Source organism: Otolemur garnettii, unplaced genomic scaffold (genome assembly GCF_000181295.1).
Source record: "Otolemur garnettii isolate 467f Iridium unplaced genomic scaffold, OtoGar3 scaffold00163, whole genome shotgun sequence".
In the NCBI taxonomy this organism is placed as follows: domain Eukaryota; kingdom Metazoa; phylum Chordata; class Mammalia; order Primates; family Galagidae; genus Otolemur; species Otolemur garnettii.
Window position 1 is genome coordinate 1,602,174 of NW_003852558.1, and position 25,737 is coordinate 1,627,910.

The window sequence follows — 25,737 nt, forward strand, 5'->3', positions numbered from 1 at the left end:
TCCTATTCTTATTTGGGAGGGGGGGAAAGGAATGATGGTGGTTACTCATGTTTATCTTATATACTTGACTAGTTTTTTAAGAATTTCAACTTGAAAAACTACTGACATTATCAACGTTATGCAAAAACTGTACAGTGCAGCCAATAAATTCTTTCTGAATAAAGATTTCATGATATATTCCCAATATATACAGACATTTTAGGGAAAACTGTCTCCATTGCCTGCCTGAACTTCAACATCTTTCAACCATACAGTTAGTTTCCTGTTGCTCCATTTAGTGCTTTATAATTGATGCTCTGACTATTCTCACACCTCCTATTTCTGGTGTCAGGAGATTTTTATTTTTTCAATTACTTGTACTCCCATGCAGTATGCACAGGAAGGTCACGGGCCAATCATATCGTCATTCACATTTTTTAAACACATAGGTCTTTAAATTGACTCATCTTAAAACACAATGAAGACTCAACAATTAAACTGACACATAAACAGTCAGATGAAGAGAACAAAAAGTCCAGGCTCGGCGCCTGTGGCTCAAGCGGCTAAGGCGTCAGCAACATATACCTAAGGTGGCGGGTTCGAATCCCCAGCCCGGGCCCGCCAAACAACAATGATGGCTGCAACCAAAAAATGGCCAGGCGTTGTGGTGGGCACCTGTAGTCCCAGCTACTTGGGAGGCTGAGGCAGGAGACTTGCTTGAGCCCAGGAGTTGGAGGTTGCTGTGAGCGTGATGCCATGGCACTCTACCCAGGGGGATAGCATGAGGCTCCGTCTCAACAACAACAACAAAAAAAAAAGTCCAAAATAAAACAAAATTCATACAGAATCTTAGTATATGATAACAATGAAGTCTCAATGCAGTGGAGAAGAAAGCTGGATCCATACTTTCCGTATTAATCCCAGATGGATCAAAGATTTCAAGATTAAAAAAACAAAACTATAAAAGTTCTAGAAGGTAACTTAAAAGCATTTTTTAAAAGCTCAGAGTGGGAAAGGTATTATTAATTATGCCAAGTTTACAAATACCATAAAAGACTATTAAAAAGGTCATTCAAATATATTAAAAATAAAACTAAACTTTAAAAGAAAATTCCATCATAAGGAAAATCAGAAAAATACTTGCAAGTCATGTCATAAAGGCGCAAGCACATATACACAAAGACACAATCCTACCACATAAAAAGACCAACAATCTAATTTTAAAGTGGGCAATAGACAGAAGTATATAAATGGCTCAAAATGTACCCCAAACATGCTCAGTCTCATTCGTAATAGGAGAAATACAAATAAAACTGTACTGAACACCATATTTCAACTCTTGGTTGGGCAAAGATCCAGAAGCTTGATAGCACACTGTGTTATTGAGGCTGTAGAGAAATAGGAAGTCTCAAATATTGCTGGTAGGAATGAAAACTGGTAAGTGTCTATTGAGAGTAATCTGGCACCATCTATCAAAATTTAAAGTACATACACTTTATTCCACTTGTAGAAATTTATCCAACAAATATACAAGTACACATTTAAAATGACTTACGTATGAGGATTCTACACAGTAGGATTACTTATAATAGAAAAATACTGTGAACAATATAAGTGTCTATCAGAGACTGCTTAAAAAATAATAAAGCCCTATGTGTGTGTATGTATAGATGTGTGTATATATATGTGTATATTATATATATGTAAACACACACGTGCGTGTACACATATATATGAACAGAACACATTGTTAACTAAAAAGTATACAATGGCTAATCTGAAATGCTTAGGAATTAAGTAAAATATATTTGAATGTGCCTACATCTGTATAAAAGATCCTAAAACAATACACACGCAAGTAGCCAACCATAATTACCATAAATTAGGTCAGCGTAGAAATTTTGCTAAGAGGGACACAAATATGAAGAGTTTTTTTTACTTTTTTGCTATTTTATTTTTCCCCATTCAAAAAACTAAATAAAAATGGAAAAAAGTAAATATTTGGAAAATAGTGGAATTTGAACTGCAACTAAATTAATTATTAAGAATGAAAGCAAAGGTAAAAAACTTGTAAAAGATTTCTATTTCTGGCAGTACAGAGGACTAGATACTTTGATCAGTTCTCTCACCATGAAACAACGAATATGTTTTATAAATTTGCACTTACATGTACCTATCCCATTCCTACATGGGTTCCCAGAAACTCTTATACATGTGCACCAGTAAATAAGTTCAAAATGTTCATAGTAATATTGTTTATAATAGCCAAATTCCCAAATGTGGACCAGTAATAGAATAGATAAATCATCATGGAATTATTCACATAGTAGATGAAATACTGTATGTAACAAAATAAGATAATCTTAGCCTACAATGCGGGGGAGGGGGGAAGCGGGCGTGAAGGAGATAAGTTCCCAAAGACAACATACACCATTTTAAAGTTTTAAAAAAAGCAAAATTAAACAAATATTGTTAAGCACTCATTTATTTGATAAAAGGAATAACGGGTGGGGCAACTACATATAAAATCCAAAGATAAGGGTGGATGCATTAGCTCATTTCTATAATCTCAGCAATTTGGGAGGCCAAGGAAGGAGGATCTCTTAAGCCCAGGAGTTTGAGAACAGCCTGGGCAATGTAGTGAAACCCTGACTCTACAAAAACATGAAAAATTAGCCGGGCGTGGTGGTGCATGTCATAGTCTTATAGCTACTTGGGAGGAATGCTTGAGCCTAGGAGTTAGAGGCAGCAGAAGCTATGACTGAACTACTGGATCCCAGCCTGGGTAACAGAGAGAGGTCCTATCACTCCCCCACTAAAAAGTCCAGAGAGAGTGCTAAGTGGTAGGGAAGGCATGGTAGGCAGTGTGATATGAAAGAGGAGGAGACAGGTGAAGGTAAACAGATTGGTAATGTCAAGTTCTTAAACTGGGTGGTGGGCTCACGGATGTTTATTTTATTAGCAGGTTTTATAATTTATCTCAGTGTTAAATACATTATGCTCAGTATTGCTTTTTTATTTAAACATAACACAGAACTTTAATGTTTCCTGGCAAATACACTTAAAGATTTTTTAAAACTCCCATCTTTCTAGACAAAAATAAATAATTATGAGCATGATCCTTATTTTCTCCTTATGCTTATTACACAGTTTCTTTGTTAACAGAGAATATAAATTACGAAGTTCTTAATACTTCAACTTTAAATTTCTGGAAGACATTTATCTGTCATTACGATGGTCTGTTTCTAGTTTTGAAAATCCTAATTTTAAACAACTTTCTACCCCCATGGACCTCTTAGAATAAAGAATACATATTCTACAATTTCAGAAATTGAAATTTCATTTAGGGTTAGAAACTACACATTTACTCTTCTTGTTTAAAAAAAAGTCAGAAAAGTTACTCCAAGTAGACATCAGTATGCAGATAACCCGGCTTCAAAAAAATGTATATACATTTTAAGAAAGGACAAAAACCTGTATTAAATTTGTAATATGCAAGTCCCATTTAGCTTCTGCAATTACAAGAGGTGCTCGACGTGATTTGTCTTTTGTTATCGGTATATATTGAGTATTACAAAATTTTTTTTTTTGAGATAGAGTCTCAAATTGTTGCCCTGGGTAGAGTGCTGGGGTATCAAAGCTCACAACAACCTCAAACTCCTGGGCTTAAGTGATTCTCTTACCTCAGCCTCCCATGTAGCTGGGACTACAGACACCCGCCACACGTCCGGCTATTCTGAGGTTGTTGCAGTTGTCACTGGTGTTTAGCTAGCCCGGCCTAGATTCGAACCCGCCAGCCTCAATGTATGTGGCTGGTCTGTAACCCCTGTGCTACGAGCATCAAGCTGAGTATTACAATTTTAATACAGTTTTCTACCTTTCTTAAAATGTGTATATATATTTTTGGCACCCTCTGTATATACTATTTGTATTTCAATTCAGTCAGATTATGCATCTGTGTTGAAGGAAAAAGCAAAGGAAAGGAGGGAGAAAAGGAGAAAGAAAAGAAGGGATGGTGGGAGGGAGGGAGGAAGGGAGGGAGGGAGTGAGTGAGGAAGGGAGGGAGGAAGGGAGGGAGGGAGTGAGTGAGGAAGGGAAGGAAGGAAGGAAGGAAGGAAGGAAGGAAAGTAAGAAAGAAAAGAGAATAGTTGACAAAGTGATTTTTCAAAAAGCCTATCAATTCTCACTACTCAGGTAGGTCCAACATAGCCACCAATGTACAAGAAGGACAGTATCATTCTAGAATATTTGGATCTTTCCTTCTTTGCTCAGGGGAGTAAGGGGAGACATTTCCATCTGCAGTCTCAGATGGACAGGAAGTGTACGTTCCTGCTGCTTCTGACTGCTCCAGATAAACAGTCTTTTCTTTATGGGACCTGACTTTTTTAGAAAACAACCAGGTATTCAGGGACTGGGCTGCTCAGCACAAGTAACCCACCAATCCTTTTAAATAATATCCCTGTAATCCACTTATACTCTTACATTTCTAATATAGTATTTATTTCTAAATCAGGGGTCCTCAAACTTTTTAAACAGGGGGCCAGTTCACTGTCCCTCAGACTGTTGGAGGGCCAGATTGTGGGCCCTGCAACAAGTCGGCTGCTAAGCAGGACAGGCAGTGGTGGCAAAAATATCCAGCAGGTCGGATAAATGTCCTAGGCGGGCTGCATGTCACCCATGGGCCGTAGTTTGAGGATGCCTGAAATAATTAAATTAGATCACTTAGCTTTATATTTAAATAAAGCTAGTTGGCTCCAACTATTTTAACCATCTCATTACAAAGTGGTTTCTGTTATGGGAGGGCCAAAAAGAATTTGTTCAGGAAACTCTACCACAATGATATTAAAGAAAGGTATACATTAATATATTATCTTAAAAGTACAATCCTTACACCTTACTCTACCTCCCCCCGCCCCCAAAAGAAAGAAGAGTAGAAGAAGTTCTACTATGGTATACAACAGAAGGGAAACCAGCTGGCAATCTCTCCAACATCATGTCACTGTGGTGGTACAGCCTCCTGGTTTCAGGATGGACAGAGTTTCACAGAACATGCACGTGAGACAAAAGTGACAAGAATATTGTTAAGTCAACTAAGATCCTGAAAAGGTCAATAAGAACTCTATCACATCCCAAAAGTATTTATCTTAGGTCATCTCTAATGAACCCAAAAGAGCCAGCATATTTCGCAGGGGCTAAATAAATTTTTTTTAAAGGTTAACGGAAAACTATTTATGTGAAAAGTGCCTCCAAATAATCTTTTTGTGGGTGGATTCGGCACATACCAGTGAATACCTTTGAGCTTAGTCCAATTCCGAATTAAGCTAGAGTTCACCTTTAAGAAACAATGAACCTGTTTTTAAGTAAAACTCTGTATTAATAACATGGAATGTGAATATAAAAAAGAGATATTATCAACTGAACTGTATCTAAATATTTTACAAAGTTTTCCATGAGCTGTCAGTAGATTTTTAAAATGCATGATCTTTTTCAAAAAACCTGTTAGTCATTCATCTGTGAGAATCTAGCTTTTTATGTATATGCCAAGCACAAAATTGCCCTATGCTAAATTTAACATAAACCTCACATTACAGAGTTCTGTTTTCTTGTACTTCAATGAAACTGTGACAGTGATTCAAAGGGTAAAAACACACTTAGACAGTCTACCTTCTGCTGCATTTCCGTACAATGAAGAAAGCCTGAGCAGCATGCAAAAATTAGGTCCATATTTTAAATCTGCAGGCAATCAAGCCAGGAAAATAAATTGAGGAACCAGGCTATGTAATCACAATCACTTGCAAAACCATTTAAACTATTTTTTAGTTGTAATTGTTAGCAGTTTCTTGTGACTGTAATCTTTAAAAAAACATCTTCCACTTCAAAAATTAAAGGCACATGTACATTAACATTTCTGTCTACTTATAGTTAGGTGCTATCTATGCCAGATTAAAATTCCCTCTTTTCTCCTTTCCAATTCTGCATCCCTTCTTTTAATTTTTGTACATTACCCCCTTACAAGTTAATTTCATATTATTTACCCAAATAATGAGTGACTAAAATTTTGCTTTTTTTTTTTAAAGAGCCAGGGTCTTGCTATATTGCCCAGGCTAGACTCAAACTCCTGGGCTCAAGTGATTCTCCCACCTCAGCCTCCCCAGTAGCTGGAACTACAGATACTACCATGTCTGGTTCAAAAATTTGATCTTTAAAACCACAATTTTGAAGTAATATAGAATTTAACAAAGACGACATAACAGAGAAAGCCATTTCATAATGACAACGGTGTGTTTCAAGGATGTAGTCATTTTAAAAATGTTACCATAATTAAAAATTCTCAACATTATAAATTAGCATACATAACTCTTAGCACAATGAATAAGATGTAAAATGCCTGTTCAAGGTCAGACAGTGTTATCAGTATTGGTGATCTCAAATTCCTATCTACCCCCACATGTACCACCCTGAGAGATCCCTGCTCTAACCTTTGCCTGCAAAATGCCAACTCAGGTATTCTTCCCAGGACATAAATAATTCAGAGCAGAATTTCAAACTTAAGGAACTGATTAAGTAGAGGGGAAGTTAACTGAAATCTATGAATCTAAATTAATTTTTAACTATTGGATTTGTCACCTGAGTGATCAATTCCTAAGCAGAAACCAACTATTTCCTAATGTTATACATACGTAGTTTTGAGCTAGCTGCAGGGGGACTCTGGAGCATCACTAGTGAGAACCAGCCCTTGGGGAGTGAAAGAGATGCTCTTGGGAGCTCAACAGCCTTCATCCTCTATGGCAACCCAGGGAATGAGCCATTCAGGGCTCACTCAGAAGAGTCCTCTATCAGCCTCCTCACCCCTCACAGCTGTAGTGGAGGAAAAAGGAGGGAGGGAACATTCTTTCTCCAAATGTTCAAACTGAACCATCCTAGGGAGAGTAATTCCTAAAGGGGAGTTTCATTAAGTTTTAAAATGACTTCAGATAACTCTATCACTTCTAACCGTCTATCTAAAGCAACCCTTTTATGCATTTATACACATTTCTGATCACTTAAACTCACTGACCTCTCTGTTATGTCCCTTCCCATACTTGCAGAGAACTTCTAGAATTCTTTAGCAAGTTAAAAAAAAAATAGGCTCGGCACCTGTGGCTCAAGTGGCTAAGGCGCCAGCCACATACGCCTAGGGTAGTGGGTTCAAATCCAGCCCGGGCCCACCAAACAATGATGGCTGCAACCAAAAAATAGCCAGGCGCTGTGGCAGGCACCTGTGGTCCCAGCTACTTGGGAGGTAGAGGCAGGAGACTCGCTTGAGCCCAGGAATTGAGGTTGCTGTGAGCTGTGATGCCACAGCACTCTACCCAGGGGAATAGCTTGAGGCGCTGTCTCAAAAAAATAAATAAATAAACAAGCACATAAAGCTAGGGGATAAAGTATCACTGTTTACAATGATAGAGCTTGCAGTTATCTGTAGTATAATCTCATGTTAAAAAACTGTCAAGTTAATAACTATTTGACATCTATATTCAAATATATAACATTTATATCCCTTGGAAAAAAATCTAGTGTCAAAATGTAACTATCAAGAATAAACTACATATTCTTAGTTTACCATGTGTATGCAGAAAACATCTGAGACAAACAGTATAAGAAAGGAACTTCTGGCAAGTCGTATCATTTTTACAAAAGAAAGAAGGGAGGAAGTATGAAAAAAATCAACACTGATTATGTGCTAATTAGGAAACAGGTACTATGCTAAGTATTTTACATAAAACTGTAATCAATTTAATGTTTCTTACATTCCCTTCTCACCAATATATTCAAACATCAAAGAAATTCCACACAAACTCTAGGAATCCTCCACTGGTTTCATTTTTTCCCTGGGCTACGTGCTAAAACCATCACATTCATCATCCTATATACATAGTCCAAAGGCCCAGAAGCACATTAACTTAGATTATTCCCAGAAAGTAATCCCAAAATACCATTACCTCACTGAAATTTTCAAGAGAACAATTTTGATGAACCAAGAATTCCATTCTGATAAGCATGCTTTGGTAAAAAATTTGTCACAAATTTCATTATGCTTCAAGAAATGAAGCTGCTAACATCTAAGATTAAAGATCTTTCTTTATGACAACTCACAGATTTAAGTTTTTTCGCTGTCCAGAGGTTGCAATGAAGAGATAACATAGGGTCAGAAATGAGGTCAATTGGGTGTTTTCACTGATCAATTGTTTAATTCACTAATTTTAGTAAAATGGTCACTGCAGTAAGCAAGGTAGAAGGAAAAAAATCTCTGTATGTCCAATACAAAATATCTTGATCAGCCCAGCATGGTGGCTCACTTCTGTAGTCCTTGCACTTTGGGAGGCTGAGATGGGTGGACTGCTTGAGCTCAGGAGTTCAAGAGCAAGACCTCATCTCTACTAAAAATAGAAAAATTAGCTAGGCGCTGTGATGGACACATGTAGTCCCAGCTACTTCAGAGGCTGAGATAAGAAGATTGCTTGAGTCCAAGAGTCTGAGTTTGCTGTGAGCTCTGACACCAGGTTACCTGACCCAGGACAACAGAGTGAGAGATTCAACCTCAAAAAAAAAAAAAAAAACCTGATGATATACATCTGAAAAAAGAAATAAACTGAAGCTGATTGTTAAATGTCTGACAATACTCTAGGCAGGATAAAACTGGGAGCAATTTTTTCCTCACATTTGGTGACTTTAAGAAAACATTAAAAATTCTAATGACTCAGCAAAATGTGAGAAATGCAGAGGGCAACATAAAGTGAAAACAGAATAAAACTTGTATCCACGTTATAATACAAAAATTTGTATACACTAAAACAACTGGAACAGTAAAAGTTGATTTGGTAGCACAACCGGCTTGTAGATATGCAATAATGCTTCTTTTTTGATTTTTTTATATTATGATAATGTTGTTTCAATAAAAATGACTACTTAAAAAGAAAATGCCATTACTATGTGGATTAAATGGTCCTCCATCTGTAATGGTCTAACCATAATGAAGGATATGAGTGTCTGTGTCTTAGTTTTGCAGTTATTCTATTAGTTATGGGAGAGCAAACACCATAACTCCATTGTACCCTCCATAATACTGGGTACACTGAACCCAGACAGACCTAATGAATACACAGGGATGGCTAGTTATGGAACCACTGATGAATACCAACAGCAGATGACATAAAAATGAGAACTTACTATTATTTGGTGGTTCAGGAAACCCAGCCTTTGGACCACTCCAGCCTTTGTTTTCCCCTGTCTGAAAGATTAAATAAATAAATTGTTTAAATACAGAAAAATAGGCTTATTCAAAAAGAAAAATATGTTGACTAATCAATTAAGCAAAGACACATGTCTCTCACATAGTTTTCTGTGTATTCTCTCCATCTCTGATCTCAGGACAATGGCTATAAGCATAACTAACATGAATAGTATCATCTATATTCCTTTTCTGGTCTGAATTATTTCTTATGCCTCCTTTTTTTATCTGCTCATTCAAAGCTATAATTTAAGGTGTCAAGAAAGCCCAATAATCAGTGTATGTATTATAGTGAACATAACCTTTAGCTTGATCATAAATAAGTAATTCTTATTCAAACAGCAAGCAGTAATCATCATAAATACTAAAGTAACTAAAATATTCTTTATCACTTCTGAGGTCAGATTAATAATAGAAATGTTACAATGTTCATTCTGGAGAAGTCCGACAATAAGCATCACTAAATACTGCTAATGACATATACAAAACTTTGAAAGCTAAGTCCTAACTTTAAGCAAAACATGTACTATCTGGACTTTTGCCAGAAGATCTGTTTGGTATAAAATACAATTCAAAACACAGATATTTTTAGTAGGTATTATAATCAAATTAGTAAGTGACTTTGGCTGGTTATGTTTTCTTTTTGAGGAACTGGTATTATTGATATGAAATATTCAGGGGGTTATTTCTTATTGTGATCAGCATTTTATATTTTTATGTTATCAGATGTCTAAGGCCAAATGGATTAAATCAAATTCAGATATAAACATAAAATACAATTTAGCAGTTTGTCAATATTCATTTGTTAAAAAAATTATTATTGAATTTTGTCTCTTTCATTTTGATTTATTATACATCTTAGGCAACAAAGAAAGATACAGTGGTAGACAACAGAAGCAAAAATGAAAATAAAGAATCCTGAAAAATAAGTTCACAGCACATCAGAAAGAGCCCACAACATCATACGAAAGAAAAGACAACCCTTTCTCCCTTTACTTATTTCTTTTACCTCTTTAAGACACAAATTCCTCTCTTACTCCATGTTTGACATTCTGAGAGATGGCTGCTATAACCTTTGACTGCAAAATGCTAACCCAGGCATTCCTCACAGAACAGAAATTACCGGGTAATAAAATGGACTGATAGTAGTAACAGCTGACAGGTAACAATTAAAGTGTGGTTGCTAATGTACTAAGTGTTTTGCATGAATATGGATTGTCTCATTTTCATCCTCACAAAAATTTTGTAAGATAAGTGATATAAATACTCAATTTTACAAAGAAACAAATTAGGGAGAAAGAGGTTTAATAATTGGCCTCGGGTCACATGGACAGTATATGGAGGTGCCAGGACATCAACCTAGGTTCTCCATCTGAAGAGACAGTGACCATGCTACATTCGTACTATCATTATTAGGAAAGAAAGAAGCAGGTGGATAAAAGAATAAAAACGAAAGTTATGGTTATGGATGAGGTGTACACTGGGCATTTACCATTTACATCTAAGAACGAAAGAGCTACACAGGGACGAACAGAGTTTGGAACCAGTAAGACCAATGTGCTGGAGGCACGGCTGGGATGTAAATACTACCGCAAGAAGAAAGGAGGACCAGACGCAGCCGCGTATGAGGGATGAGAGGAAGTTAAAAGATTTTGAAAAGCTGAACTGTTATTAGTGTGAAAACCTGGTGGACAGAAGCAAAATATATTCGATTTTTAATTCTTTCCTTACTTTTAATTGTATTCATACCTCCAAAATGTAGTGTGTACTTATCAAACTGGTGTCAACTGTTTGGGTTCTTAGAGAAGTACTGATGTTCCAGGAAACGTGGAGCAGTTTCACGATTAGATGCACAATTCTAGGCACTTTCCAAATAAGTAGATTTTCAATTTTAACGAGTGGAATTAAGTAAAATCTGGTCCATTCAACTGTACTAATTTCTTCTTTCCCTTACCTTGCTTTTGTTACCTTAATAACTGAATTTTAATCAGCAGGTGACATTTGATTTTTCACCTGAAAGCTACAGCTAGTGCCTAGATTTCTCACTCTTTTAGAGATCACTGTTTGGAGAGTAGGGGTAAAGGGTCAGCGGGGACAAGGCCAAGGAAGTTATCAATGAGAACTGTCTCCTGGAAAGGGGAATGCAGCAGGCACAAAGTACAGCTCATCCTCTAGATCTTTCTTCTGTATTCTATTTTCGTATTTTACACTTCTATCACTTCCTTTACATCTGTAAACATGCTTTTTCTCAACTGAATTGCAGTCCTTCCAGCCTTTGATTTTTCCCCTATCTATGGTACTACTTGCAGCTTACTTTCCTATCTGCCTCACTGGGTGGGACCCTGGAGCATTTTTCCTGGGGCTATCAACTATGAGCCCTCAGTCCTTCTGTAGACTTTGCAAATCCCTAATCACAGACCAACCAGTATGACCTGTTTTCTTTCACATCCAAGATTTCATGGTCTGCAGAACTTTATAAAATGACATCACTTAAAATCTGTAGATTCTAACCCCATTTTGATAATCAGTAATCTCTATAATGCACTCTTCACAGTGACTGGCCATTCCTGATACAAACAGATAGACTGGCTTTTAATCCAATGAGGATATTTCCCCTGTTGTAAGAGGATGTAGGATGAGCAAATGTTTATAAATCCAGGTGTATGTTGGTAGGAAAGCTGTGGGGCCTCCAATTTCTATGTTCTCTGTGAAATACAAAATTAAATCAAAGAATGAGAGGAACGTTGATTGAGGGAGGCTATGAGTTTGAGGAAGGTGTGGAGACTAAGGAACAAGTCACTTTAGGGTGGAGAAGAGCTGGCTGATTAGGAAAATGCACATTCCCAGGCTTTTCAGTTCAGCTGAAGTTGATAATAATATACACACCACTGTGTTCCTCCTTTCTTAACTCTTCTACTTCTAACAATGATTAAGGTTATTTAAATATTAAATTATATTCTTTATGTGTAATTTCTCTTCTTCAACCAAATACTAAGCCTACTGCTCTCTGATTTCTAACCCAAGGCTTGTATAAGGTTTCTATTTAAACATACCAGAAGGAGTACTTTCTTCTGTATCCCAAAATATTTCTAAAATCCATAAACACACAGACCAGACACACACACACACACACACACACACAGACACATAACCTGATAGTTCTGCTTTTTTAGAGAACCATAACACAGTAAGTATACTTTCTTCTGTATCCCAAAATATTTCTAAAATCCATAAACACACAGACCAGACACACACACACACACAGACAGACACATAACCTGATAGTTCTGCTTTTTTAGAGAACCATAACACAGTAAGTATGCAAAAAGTATTTTTAAAAAAAAATCAATGAAATTAACTGATTAATTAAATTAATGCTGTGTTTTGTTCTGCTTGCTTTCAATTAACTGACAAATGTCTATGAGGAGATTTATTTTGACATATTTTTATAGATCACTCACCAGTTTTAAGTCAAAATAAATGTGTTAAGTTAAAACAACATATATACAACATAAGATCTACAGACTAGATCTAGAACTAGATCTAGAAACTAGAACACATGTTAGGTTTCATGTTACAAATACTTTTAAAAGAAGAAAAAGCACTAACTAGCCAGTTTATAAAAACAGAATCAAAATCTCTAGCAATACCATGCCAATGATTTTTTAATCATTCTAAATAATTGCCTAGATTATAATGACCACCTTAAAAAGAAAAGTATATATAAGTATTTTTAAAAGATAATTTTTTTTACTCTAAACTTCAGAAATGTGTTCCTGTAGAAACTAAAAGTACCTCTGAAACAGAATCCCTATGTGAGAAAAGGACCTTCTCAAAAGCATAGTGCTTTTGACATAATTATTAAGCCTACTTCATAAATGTTCATATAAATAAAATGTATAATAGTTCTACACATGCACACATAACAAAATGATCATTTAATACAAAATGAAAGTAAGCCAGTATCTGCCAAATTATCTGCCATGTCCTGAATTCGGGGTTCTCTGCTTCTCTTACCACAGACATAGGTGTTAATGATGTCGTTAACTGCTGCAAAAGAAGTAGGGGACCATGAACACAGGTCTTGGCAGAAATAAACACCCTCAGAATTTACCTTTAGATTTAAAGTAAATAGAAAAATTAGTTTATAGAGTGTCTGTCCAACACAGTTCCTGCCCTAAAGGGATAAGTCATAATTTTTATTTCCAGTGTTTTCAGCTATATTTCAAAAATAGGCCAACAACTTCTGCTCTTAAAAGGTATAAATTAAGACTTTGTGTATATGGCAAAAAAAAAAAAAAAAAAAACACAGAACATTCACAACAGTCAATAAGTTAAAAATATTAAGTTGGTATTATATAAAATATGTATAACCATATGATAAATCTTTTGTATTTGCTAATCATAAAATCATTCATTAATATCTCATCTGAAGTGTATGTTGTACTTGGATCAGCTACATTCAAAGATAAAGAACAATGCCTCAGAAAAGTTAAAATTGACATATAAGATCACAGAAAAGTTAAAATTGACATCTATGATCAGAATTTATTAATCCCTTTGGTACTCTGACAAAAAGGAGACACATGTAAACTTAACTCTCACCTTCTCAAGCTGATCCTGAAGACTAGTAGATGCTTTATAACCCAGTTGTAATAGCATTGCTTCTGCAGCATTTTTTTTGGCTATCTTTTTATTAGGTCCTGTTCCTGTAGCAACTTCATTGCCTACCTTGACCTGGTAAAATTAAAGAAAGAAATCAATGATAGCTATTTGGGTAAACAGGAAATCATTACCTCACAAAGCAATGTATTTCTTATACTCTCTAGCACTAAAAAATATAAAGGTCAGTCCTAAGTAATATAACATTTATGTAATATTGTATATGTATGAAAAATATGGGAAAATGTTCCTCAAAATATCAGTGGGGGTTATCTCTGGATGGTAAATTCTATTTATTTATTTATTTATTTTTGAGACAGGGTCTCATTATGTCACCCTCAGTAGAATGCCATGGCATCACAACTCACAACAACCTCAAACTCTTGGGCTTAAGGGATTCTCTTGTCTCAGCCTCCCAAGTAGCTGGGTCTACTATCTGTTATAAAATGGATGTGGTTACTTGTGTTGATAACTAGATTAAAAAAAAAAGAAAATTTCTGATAACATTATTTGGGTACTTAGTTCCAAAGCAGATTTCTTAAAGGTTTTTATTTTTTTAGTGAGAGATATTTTAATTTTTCAACGGAAAATAATGATAACTAAATTGCATATCAGCACACTATATAACTATATATCCCGTGATAACACATATTAACTTTTCTACCTGTGATTAAGATTTCAGGGTAGTTACATATATATAAATCAAATTTCATCAATTTTATTTGCTTTTCAATGAAAGATAATGGTTTACATTTTTGGTACATGCTATTCAGAGCTTTTTTGTTTCTTAGTTTTTTGAGGAATTGATTCTTCCTGTGACTGATTTGTTTAATTTAAAAACAAAAATCTGGCAGTCTTAAATTTATTGCATAGTAAAATAGTTGGGCTTCTTTGAAGATAGAAATTAACATTTTAAAATAGAGACATTATTGAGAATAATTACAAAATTTGTGAGATTTCATGAACATAGATCCCGAAGTTCTAAACAGTATAATGAATAAAGCAATATATAAATAGAAGAAGAATCATGATAAAGTTGGGCTTATTCCAGAAATGCAAGGTTGGTTTATCATCTGGAACTCAGACAAAAAGCAATCTATGGAATCTGCTATACTAATTTAAGGAGACAAACCATATGTTTATCCTAACAGAGCAAAAGCATCTGAGAAAATTCTACATTCATCCATAATAAAAACAATTAGTAAACCAGGGAAAGAAGGGAGCTTCCTTAATATAAAAATGGACATTTTACAAAAACTTACAGCAAACCTCAGCAACCATCGTACTAAATGTTGAACAAAAGAGATTAGAAACAAGGCAAGGATATGCTCTATTATTAGTAGTATTTAACATTTTACTACAAACCCTGGACAGAAAAATAAGGAAAAAAGAAAAAGATGAGTCAGAAGAGAGGAAAAAAGCCCTCATTATTTACAGATATATTAATATATAGAAAATCCAAAATAACTACAGAAGAATTATTAAGAATTGATAAGAATATAACTAGCTCTCTGCATAAAAAGGTCAGCATACAAAAGACAACTGCATTTCTACATTCCATTAACATTCAAGTAGGAAATGAAAACTATTAGAAGATACCATTTACATTAAACAAAAATGTGCAAGGCCTCCACACAGAAAACAAAAACATTATTGAAAAACGTTAAGAAAACCTGACAAATGGAGCAACTTGCAATGTACATGAATCGAAAACAACAGTAGTATGATCAGTCAGTCCTCTTCAAACTGACCTACAAACTCAATGAACTGCAATCAAAATCCCATATATATTTCTACATTACTTGACAAAGGGATTCCAAAATTTACATACAACACTACATAGAAATGCAAAGAACAGTCAAGATCCTTTTGAGGAAGTACAAGGTGGGGGCATTTACTTGATTTCTAGACTTAAAAGTTAACAATAAAGGAAAAGACAAATAAATCTGACTGCATTAAAATTAATTATGCCTATTCTTCAAAAAGCACTACTAAAAAAAGGAAGAAAGGAAAATCAACACAAGAGAAGATATTTGAAATGCCATATAACTGGGCTCCCATCCAGAATATATAGTAGATTCCTGTAAATGCATTTTTAAAAAAGGCAATAGAAAAATTAGCAGGACAGCTGACCTAGCAATCCATATCTAAAGTCTGATTGTTTTACCAGATGTCACTGTTTTTGTTTAAAAAACAAAATTAGAAAGCTGCAAGAACTTCCTGCCACTTTAATAAAATTTCACAATGACAATACACTGGGTACTAATGATCAATCAATACAACATACAACAAAATTCAGTTTTCAGAAATAACAGTATGATACTTCTATCCACATTTTCATTTCTGGCCCTTGTGTGAAATCATAATATTGGCTGTTTCATCTGTCCCACAAAATACAGATCCCCATTTGGTATCCACGCTTGAATACTGTTCAACATTTACTCTTATACAATTAATTACGATGAGCTTAAGTTTTATTACTATTTCCATCGCCACTTTAATGAATAAACCACTTTTAAGGATTGGGGAAATACAGTCCAATGGTAACAAAACACAAACTTAACAAATATTAACAATAGCAAATGATATGAAAAAGAAATCGTACTTTCCCAATAATTTTAGTCAAGACAAACTAAATGACATAATTACTGTAACATATGAAACACTAAAAATTATCAAATTACTGTAACAACTATCACAAACTGTGTAGTTCACTTCTGTAAAACGTTTTTGAAACATTTTACTGCTATTTCTGAAACCAGAACCCGCCATATTTTAACAAATCAGAAGAAGTAGTCTGTGGACCTGTCTCTGAGAAGCACTGATCTAGTACAGTCAAGGCAGATCTCTGGAGCAGGATGAACCCACCCCACCTACCACGTCAGTGTCTGCCTACACCTGACCTCAACAGGACAGGCACTATGGATAAGATGCTCAAATCGCTGGCTGGAGTGGCCGCTGCTACCTGTTTTTTCCAGTGCTTGGTTTGTTCCCCAGCTTCACCAGCCTCTATGTTATTGCTGGAATGCTCATCAGTGAAAAGATCGGGTTAGTTACATCAGAAGCTTCCTCTACTGGTCTGAGGGTCAAAAGACTTTGCCAAAGTAAACAGGACGAAAATATCTCAGAGCAGTAAATAACTGCATAACATTTTTCATCTGTCTTTACATGCTATACATACCTCGCTCACTCTGCTTTAAATTTTTCTGTTGTTGCATCCATAAATCTCATTTATCTACTCTAGCCTGATGCCCTCTCATCCAGGAGTCTGCTCTTGGACTTGTCAGCTGTTTCCATCTCTGCATTCACCTTGTCTCTGTTTCTCTCTAATTTCCATCTGACCTATTCTGATACTTTCAAGACTTACTTCTACAACAGGTGCTCCCTAGATGCATTTTCCCATTCACTCATCCCTTACCTTACACAAATTTTTATAACTGCATGGTTCAATAGTTTGTTAATTGTTAATCTTAGAGTAATTTGTTAGTATTAAAAAGATCACATTGCTGAAGGACTTTCATTCTCTTCTAATAAACACAATGATACCTCAAAACACTGCTTTGTTATAAAAGTCAAGGAAGTATACAAAGTAAATTACAGGAAATTTCATCTTCCTTGAATTCTCACAAATTGTGTAATTATTCTCAATAAGGTCTCTATTTTAAAATGTTAATTTCTATCTTCAAAGAAGCCCAACTATTTTACTATGCAATAAATTTAAGACTGCCAGATTTTTGTTTTTAAATTAAACAAATCAGTCACAGGAAGAATCAATTCCTCAAAAAACTAAGAAACAAAAAAAGCTCTGAAATAGCATGTACCAAAAATGTAAACCATTATCTTTCATTGAAAAGCAAATAAAATTGATGAAATTTGATTTATATATATGTAACTACCCTGAAATCTTAATCACAGGTAGAAAAGTTAATACCTGTTATCACAGGATATACAGTTATATAGTGTGCTGATATGCAATTTAGTTATCCTTATTTTCTGTTGAAAAATTAAAGTATCTCTCACTAAAAAAATAAAAACCTTTAAGAAATCTGCTTTGGAACTAAGTACCCAAATAATGTTATCGGAAATTTTCTTTTTTTTTAATCTAGTAATTAACACAAGTAACCACATCCATTTTATAACATATAAACATACTATTTTTTGGTGATAGATAAAATTTAGCATATTACCTCTACATATTTTACTTCCATATTCAATTATAACAAATGATAACACTGCTTAAGTAATTATATAAAAGCCTTTACTTTGATAAAGTTGCTGCAGTACTGTAATGAATCCACTGGGGCTTCCAGAAGGGAAAAAATAATATGAATTCAGTGTGAAAACATTTAAAAGCACAGCCAAATGTCCCTGTTTGACTAGAACGTTTATGAATACCCATAAAACGAAAGCTGGCCTAAGATACTCTAAATTCCTCTTTCAAAGGGGTACTCAATATACTCCACAGAAAAGGAATTATTTAATAAAGCTAACGCTAGTTTATATTCCCAATACATGCCTAAAATTTAGGTGATTTTTTTTTTATTTAAGCTCTGGAGTTAAAAGAATACATTTTAGAAATCTCCAAAGCTAATAAATTTAATAGAAAAAATTGTGAATGTATTTTACCAAGTGAAGGTACCAGACCAACACTGTTCTGGATCCTAATGAAATCTAGACAATAATGTGTTTACTAGCCACAGAGCATTCTCCTTGTTTAATATGTGGGTTCTCACTACTGGTTTATCCATGACTACTGCATTATAAGTTTACATCCCCAACACAAGCCAAATATACTGGCTCTCAGGCAGGCAAGGCAGGCAGCAAATGTCTACCCCATGCTTAACAAGCTCCTACTGTTTACAAACCACTATGCTGCTACTATAAGATAAAGAAATTGGGAGATTATAAAATAGAAGGGAAAGCAAAACTTAGCTATATGTGAAAACTTAAAATGAGATACTATTACTTCTCAGTGCCAAAATGTCTGCCATATAGTCATTACTTGGTAGGTATCTATTGATTTTATCTGGATTACATGAAAGGTCAGATCCGTGGGTTTGACTATGAAAGTTTTTTTGATAAACCAATTGTTAGGGACAATAAGAATTTAAATATAGGGCAGTGCCTGTGGCTGAGGGAGTGGGGCGCCAGCCCCATATACCAAGGGTGGCAGGTTCAAATCTGGTCCCAGCCAAACTGCAACAAAAAATAGCCGGGCATTGTGGCAGGCACCTATTGTCCCAGCTACTTAGGAGGCTGAGGCAAGAGCTGGAGGTTGCTGTTAGCTGTGACACTCTGGCACTCTACCAAGGGTGACAATGTGAGACTCTGTCTCTTAAAAAAAAAAAAAATGTGTAATATAAGAAAACCTTCCATATCTTTTAGAGGCATATACTGAAAAACGTAAGGCTGATATGGGATGCAGTTAGAAGTTAGCTTTGAAATACTTCAGGGAAAGAAGGAAAGGAGGGAAAAAAGAAGAAAAGGAGGGAGCAAAGGAACATTAATAGCTGAATCAAGTGTGGCAAAAAATGTTAAGTGTGGGTGTAGGAAGATTACGGATCCATTATACTGTTCTCTCCCCACCTTAGGATCTGTTTGAAATCTTTGTAATAAATAATCCTTGAAATCTTTTTTTAATAAGTGGGGTAAATGAAGATGAATAGGCAGAATTTTAAAAGGAGGGCATTTTAGGTATACTGTCTCAACACTGGGCCGCCCAGCTGCCAACACACTGGCAATTCTCTTCAGTTTCTTGGCTGCACAGCGTAGCAGTCGGACCTCAGCAGCACTGAGTCCCTCAGCCCCCACCGCAGTTAGCCAGCCAGCTCACTCGCTTTTTCTAATTTTCCTGACAGCCCACAGGCTCATGCTCTTGGCCTTGTTCCATATACTACATTCATCCTTCTAAATTTTGTTTCTAATTCCATTTGTCTCCAATTCCTAGTAGTTAATAAACTCCGGCTGAAAAATGTAACACAGAAAGCTATGAGATAAGCATTAAATGATAAATTCTGTGGTAAATAACCTGTGTGAACTCACAGTCCCTTCAAGAACTCACGTTGTCTATTCTAACACGTCCTTGACACTTGGATGTTTCCACCAAGCTGGTAGGTGAGCCTGGAGGGGATGCCTGCTTTAAATATAAACACAGCTTCGCTTTCTGCTTTAAATTCCTGTTTGCCTTCCTAACACTTCTCAATAGTTTAAAAAAAAAATCTGATATAAAGGTTAGAAATACCTGCATCACAAATTCTCGACGTCGAGGCATTCCTCTTTCTGAAAGCAAAACATAATCTGGCTCTTTTTCCTTTTTGGCCTGTTGAATTTGAGCCAGACGGCTAATGGGGTTCATTCCTTGACCATATTCTGGACCAGCCTGAAAATTAATTTAAGAAAATGTGTCAAAATATGCTTGTAAACTTTATTATTAGATCCTTAAAGAAGCAATGGTTTTCTCCCTCCACTCCTACACTCCAAAACCATGACAGGAGAAGACAAATATGAGTCATTTATGAGAATTTCATAAGGAAAATCATAAAAAGGGTCTGTCACTAGCGCTTCCATGGGATTTGGGGCTCAGAGGTATTATTGACATTACTGACAAGTTGAGTCAAAAAATACGCTTTCAAAATTGAGTGAACTCTTCGATATAGCAGAGTTGCTTCACAACTTCTGTTCATCAGAAAACACAAAAAAAGAATGTGAAAAGACAAGTCATGAACTAGGATGAAATATTTGTTACATATGTAATTTAAAAAACATGTTATCTAATATTCAAAATGTATTTTAAAATTCCTAAAAGGTATTAAGGAAAAGAGAATCTGAAAGGAGAATGGACAAAAGAGATGAACAAATATTTCACAGAAGGAAAGAAACAGGAAATGATCCTCAACCTCATTAGGACGCTGAAAATACATATAGATTGAGCTGGCTCGGCGCCTGTAGCTCAAGCGGCTAAGGCGCCAGCCACATACACCTAAGGTGGCGGGTTCGAATCCCCAGCCCAGGCACGCCAAACAACAATGATGGCTGCAACCAAAAAAAAAAAAAAAAATAGCCAGGCATTGTGGCGGGCGCCTGTAGTCCCAGCTACTTGGGAGGCTGAGGCAGGAGACTCACTTGAGCCCAGGAGTTGGAGGTTGCTGTGAGTTGTGATGCCATAGCACTCTACCCAGGGGGATAGCTTGAGGCTCCGTCAAAAAAAAAAAAAAAAATTACTATTTCCTGCTCTTTTTTTTTCTTTATTTTTTGAGACAGAGTCTCACTTTGTTGCCCTTAGTAGAGTGCCAGAGGATCACAGCTCACGGCAAGCTCAAACTCTTGGGCTCAAGTGATTCTCTTGCCTCAGCCACCTAAGTAACTGGACTTCAGATGCCCACCACAATTTGTGGCTATTTTTAAAGATGAGGTCTTGCTCTGGCTCAGGCTGGTCTCAAATTTGTGAGCTCAGGCAATCCACCAGACTTAGCCTCCCAGAGTGCTAGAAGTACAGGTGTGAGCCACCACGTCTGAGTATTTCCTGCTTTTTTGAAAAAAGACAAGTCATAGGCTTGAAGAAAATATGAAAAAGACAAGTCATAGGCTTAAAGAAAATATCTGCAAACCACATATCTGATAAAGAACTTGTATCCAGAATGTATAAAAATCTCTAAAAATTCCGTAATAAATTTATTACTATTTTAAATAAGCAACCACTAAGCAGGCAAAAGATTTGAAAAGACGTTTCATCAAGAATCATGTGCCACTAAACATATAAAAAATCCTCAATATCACCAGCCATTAAGGAATGTAAATTAAAAATCACAATGACATACTAATAATATACATATATTTGCACATCTGAAATTTAAAAGACCACGCTAAGTGTTAGCAAGGACGTGGAGCCACTGGAATTCTCACACATTGCTGATGAGAATGTAACATGTTGCAGCTACTACCTCTTTGAAAAACAATTGTCAGTTTCTCAGAAAGTTGAAGATGCCTCTACTAAATGACCAAGACAAATGGAAGCAAATGGTTGTAAAAAGTTAAGCACACAAATGTTCATAGCTGCTTCATGTGTACAGCCAAAAATTAGAAACATCCCAAATGTGCACCAACAGGTGAAAAGATAAACAATTGGTGATGATATATAGATAGAACGAAATACTACTTAGCAATAAAACAGAACCAACAATTTATACATAAGACAATATAAATGAATATCAGAATAATTATGCTAAATGAAAGAAGCCACGACTCCCAGCTACTTTTTCTGCTTTTAGAAAAGATGATGTCTCACTCTTGCTCAGGATGGTCTCAAACCCCTGGCCTCAAATGATCAGCACCTGGCCTCCCAGAGTGCTAGAACTACAGGTTGAGCCACTGTACCCGGCCTACTAACAGGTTTTAAGCAGAGGCATGACATGATTAGATAAGGTACCTCTAAAGATCAGACATTTTTTAAAAAAAGATCATTTGGTGTCAAGAGCACTTGCAGGAGGGCTTATTAAAAGTTTACTGAGGTAGTTTAGGCAAGAGATGATGGGGAGTTGGACCAAAAGGTGTCAGAAGAGATGGAAAGAAACTTAAGAAATTATTTAGGTGGTAGAATCAATAAAACATAGTAATTTATGGGAGATAAGGGATAAGAGAGAAGTGAAAAGTGACTCCCAGCTTTCTGCTACAGCAGGTGGCTGGTGGTGCCAGTCACTGAGACAGAGAATGCTGGAGGAGAAAGGTTTGGTAAAGCAATACGAGGAGTTTGGGACACAGACGTGGCCGAGAAATACTAAATGAAGATGTCCAACAGGCAGTGTAAGCACAGACAAGTGTTTTGGAATTACTTGTAATGGAATTCAATGGAATTGGAACCCTAGAAGTAGAAGAGCAGCCTAGGGAAAGAGTAAGAGGAAAAAGACTGAGAACTTCACTGTTTCAGTGGTTAGGGAGAAAGCACAGGAGACTTTTGGCTTTTGATATTGGTTTCGATTTCTACTTATATCTTCCAAAATAAAAACTGAATAATTTATAAAGGCAATGAAGAAGGACTGATGTAAAAAGACAAATCCACACAACAATTCAAGTCTAAGACTGATATCCCAATGAAAAGGTAAAGAGAAGCTTTCAGTCTGGCACTAGAATATGCCCAGTTTGTGAAGAAGTTCAAAAAGTACAAATGTGTTTCCAGTGTTATTATTTTATTTCTATTTAATTTGACTCCAAGAATGTCTTTAAATTTCAAAGAAACTGTTGTTGATATAGGTTCTAATGACAAAGAACCAGATGCATAAATCAAATTTAGAAAATGATAAGAATGCTGAGAGCATTCAGAATACCTTGGTTTCTTTCTTTGCTGAAATGAACTACTAGCTCCCTTGAACATTAAGTTGTCCCTTGGACACTAAGTAATAGATTATCATCCTACAAACTAGTAAGGATGGTCCTATAATAGCTGTGTCCAGAACATCTTATCCCCTAACACTGGGAAACATTCTCTGATGTCACATTTTAGACGGAAACTGCTAAATAAATACATTAAAAAACAGGATGTAAACTCAAAGACATCATCAGGGCTGTTTTACGTGTTAACAGGGTAGCCTACAGAGTAAATCTTAAAATATAAAAGTTCACAATTAACCAGTTTCAAATGAGCACTGAGAAATACAATGAGAAATGACAACTGTATCAGAAACCCCTCACTGCTCCAGGATCTTGGGTAAGTTTCTTAAACACTAAGGGCCTCATCTGTAATATGGGAATGAATGCTACCTGCTATACCAGAGAGTGATCAAGAGGATCAAAGGAGACAATGCAATAGTTTTATTACTAAATGAAATCAAGCAAAGCATCACAGATAGTCCCTATTTCTGTTGAATTTAAGGAACTATAGACTCTAGCTATATAAGCCATAAAAGGAAGTGAGGAAAAGGCTGAAAATCAAGATATTATTACAAGCAAATCCATTTGTTGGCACATTATATGGCATGACCATAGTTAAAATTACCAACATTCCAACTCATTATATGCATGTTACTTTCTCAAAATAATCTTAACATTTCAGAGGATATCCACAGGCTTTATTTTAACAGAAGACAGACATGGCATAAGTAAATCCAAGTGTGATGTATGTGAGGAAAAATGCAGGAGGTCGACCTAATCTGGGAGTGGGAGATTACCAGAAAAGTATGCCTGGAAAAGTCAAGTTCAAGTTGAGATCCAAACGATGGATAGAAGGGAAGTTCTAGAATAATATGCTTTTATATTGGAAATAGTAGTGAATAATTCTGAGAAATCGAACGTTTCTCCTGTCCCCTATTTCTAAGAAATAACATTTAAACAATAATTCTGGTTTCAATAGCTATAGTTAAATCAAGAGTTAGCTGTCTATCCTACTATATTTATATCCTGCTATAGAAATATATACATCTTTCTAGCCTAACAGCTTATCGTTATTCTTAATTTATTAAGATTAGATTCTGTTTAATAGCTTAGATAGGAGTTACTGTGACCAGGTTTGTGCTGACATTCTTATATAAAACCTTGTTTTTTCATCATAGAAAAGCCATAGATTTTATAAGAGATCTAAGAAAACAGTTCATGGGTATATTCACATACATAAACAATAGGAATAGACAATATTAGATACAAAATACCAGTGGCTGTTTTTGAGGAGGTTGTTATTGAATATTACAGTATTCACACTGTTACTACTAACAGTAAATACTAATTACTAATGCACTCTGTGCATTGTCTCAGTTAATACAACAGTCCTATGAAGCAAGTACAAAAATACAATTTTTCTTTTTTTTTTTTTGGAGACAGAGTCTCATTCTGTTGCCCTCAGTAGAGAGCTGTGGCATCACAACTCACAGAAACCTCCAACTCTCGGGCTTAAGTGATTCTTTTATCTCAGCCTCCCAAGTAGCTGGGACTACAGGCACCCGCCACAACGCCTGGCTATTTTTGTTGTTGTTGTTCCAGTTGCTACTGCTGTTTTTGCTGGCTGGGGCTGGGTTCCAACCTGCCACCCTCGGTATATGGGGCCAGCACTGACCCACTGGCCCTGCCCTTCTTTTTTCCTTTTTATTTTGAGATAAACAGGGTCTCAGTTTGTCACCTGGGCTAACGTGCAGTGGCATAATCACTGCTCACTGCAACCTCAAACTCTCTGGCTCATGTGATCCTCCTGGTTCACCCTCCCAAGTAGCAAGGACTATAGACATACACCAGCATGCCTGGCTTTTTTTGTTTTTTTTTTTAATTTCTTACAAAGATGGGTCTCCCTATGTTGCCTTGGCTGGTCTCAAACTCCTAGGCTCAAATGGTCCTCCCACCTTGACCCCCCCCCCCAGAGTGCTAAGATTACAGGCATGAGCCACCATGACCAGATATAAGTGCAGTTATTCCTCCCATTATTATTATTAAATGTAAGAATAGAAAAGTTTTTCAAGTCATAGGAATTCGTATTCAAAACCAGCCCTAAAGGTCATGCTCTTCTATCCTACTCCCTGACTATGTGGTTAAGGCATGTGAATAAAAGCCATTACTTTTCAGAATCACTATGATTAATAGTAAGGGGATCTCTTTGGCATTTATTTTTAGTCTAACTTACATGTGATCTATAACGTTATTACAGAAAATGCAAAACCTACGTTTCTTCTAAGTGAAGTAACATCGGTAGCACTCATTAAGAAGAATAAATATTTATGCAGTTATTTATGTGTACTTGCATAAACTCTTGGGCTCAAGGATGGCTTGAGCACCTGAGTCTGAGGTTTCAATGAGCTAGGATGGTGCCACGATACTCTAACCCAGGCAACAGAGCAAAACCCCACCTCAAA

General features: G+C 35.9%; 1 protein-coding gene across 1 annotated transcript in view; it reads right to left on the minus strand.

The window, feature by feature from the left end:
- The window catches only part of STAU2 (staufen double-stranded RNA binding protein 2), a 287,857-nt gene that overhangs the window by 143,141 nt on the left and 118,979 nt on the right, over positions 1 to 25,737 (minus strand). The window contains exons 7-9 of the mRNA XM_023519237.1: positions 20,154 to 20,291; positions 13,856 to 13,987; positions 9,190 to 9,250 (exon numbers count right to left, since the gene is read on the minus strand). Of these exons, the coding sequence (XP_023375005.1) occupies positions 9,190 to 9,250; positions 13,856 to 13,987; positions 20,154 to 20,291 (331 nt within the window). The remainder of the gene's footprint in view (positions 1 to 9,189; positions 9,251 to 13,855; positions 13,988 to 20,153; positions 20,292 to 25,737) is intronic.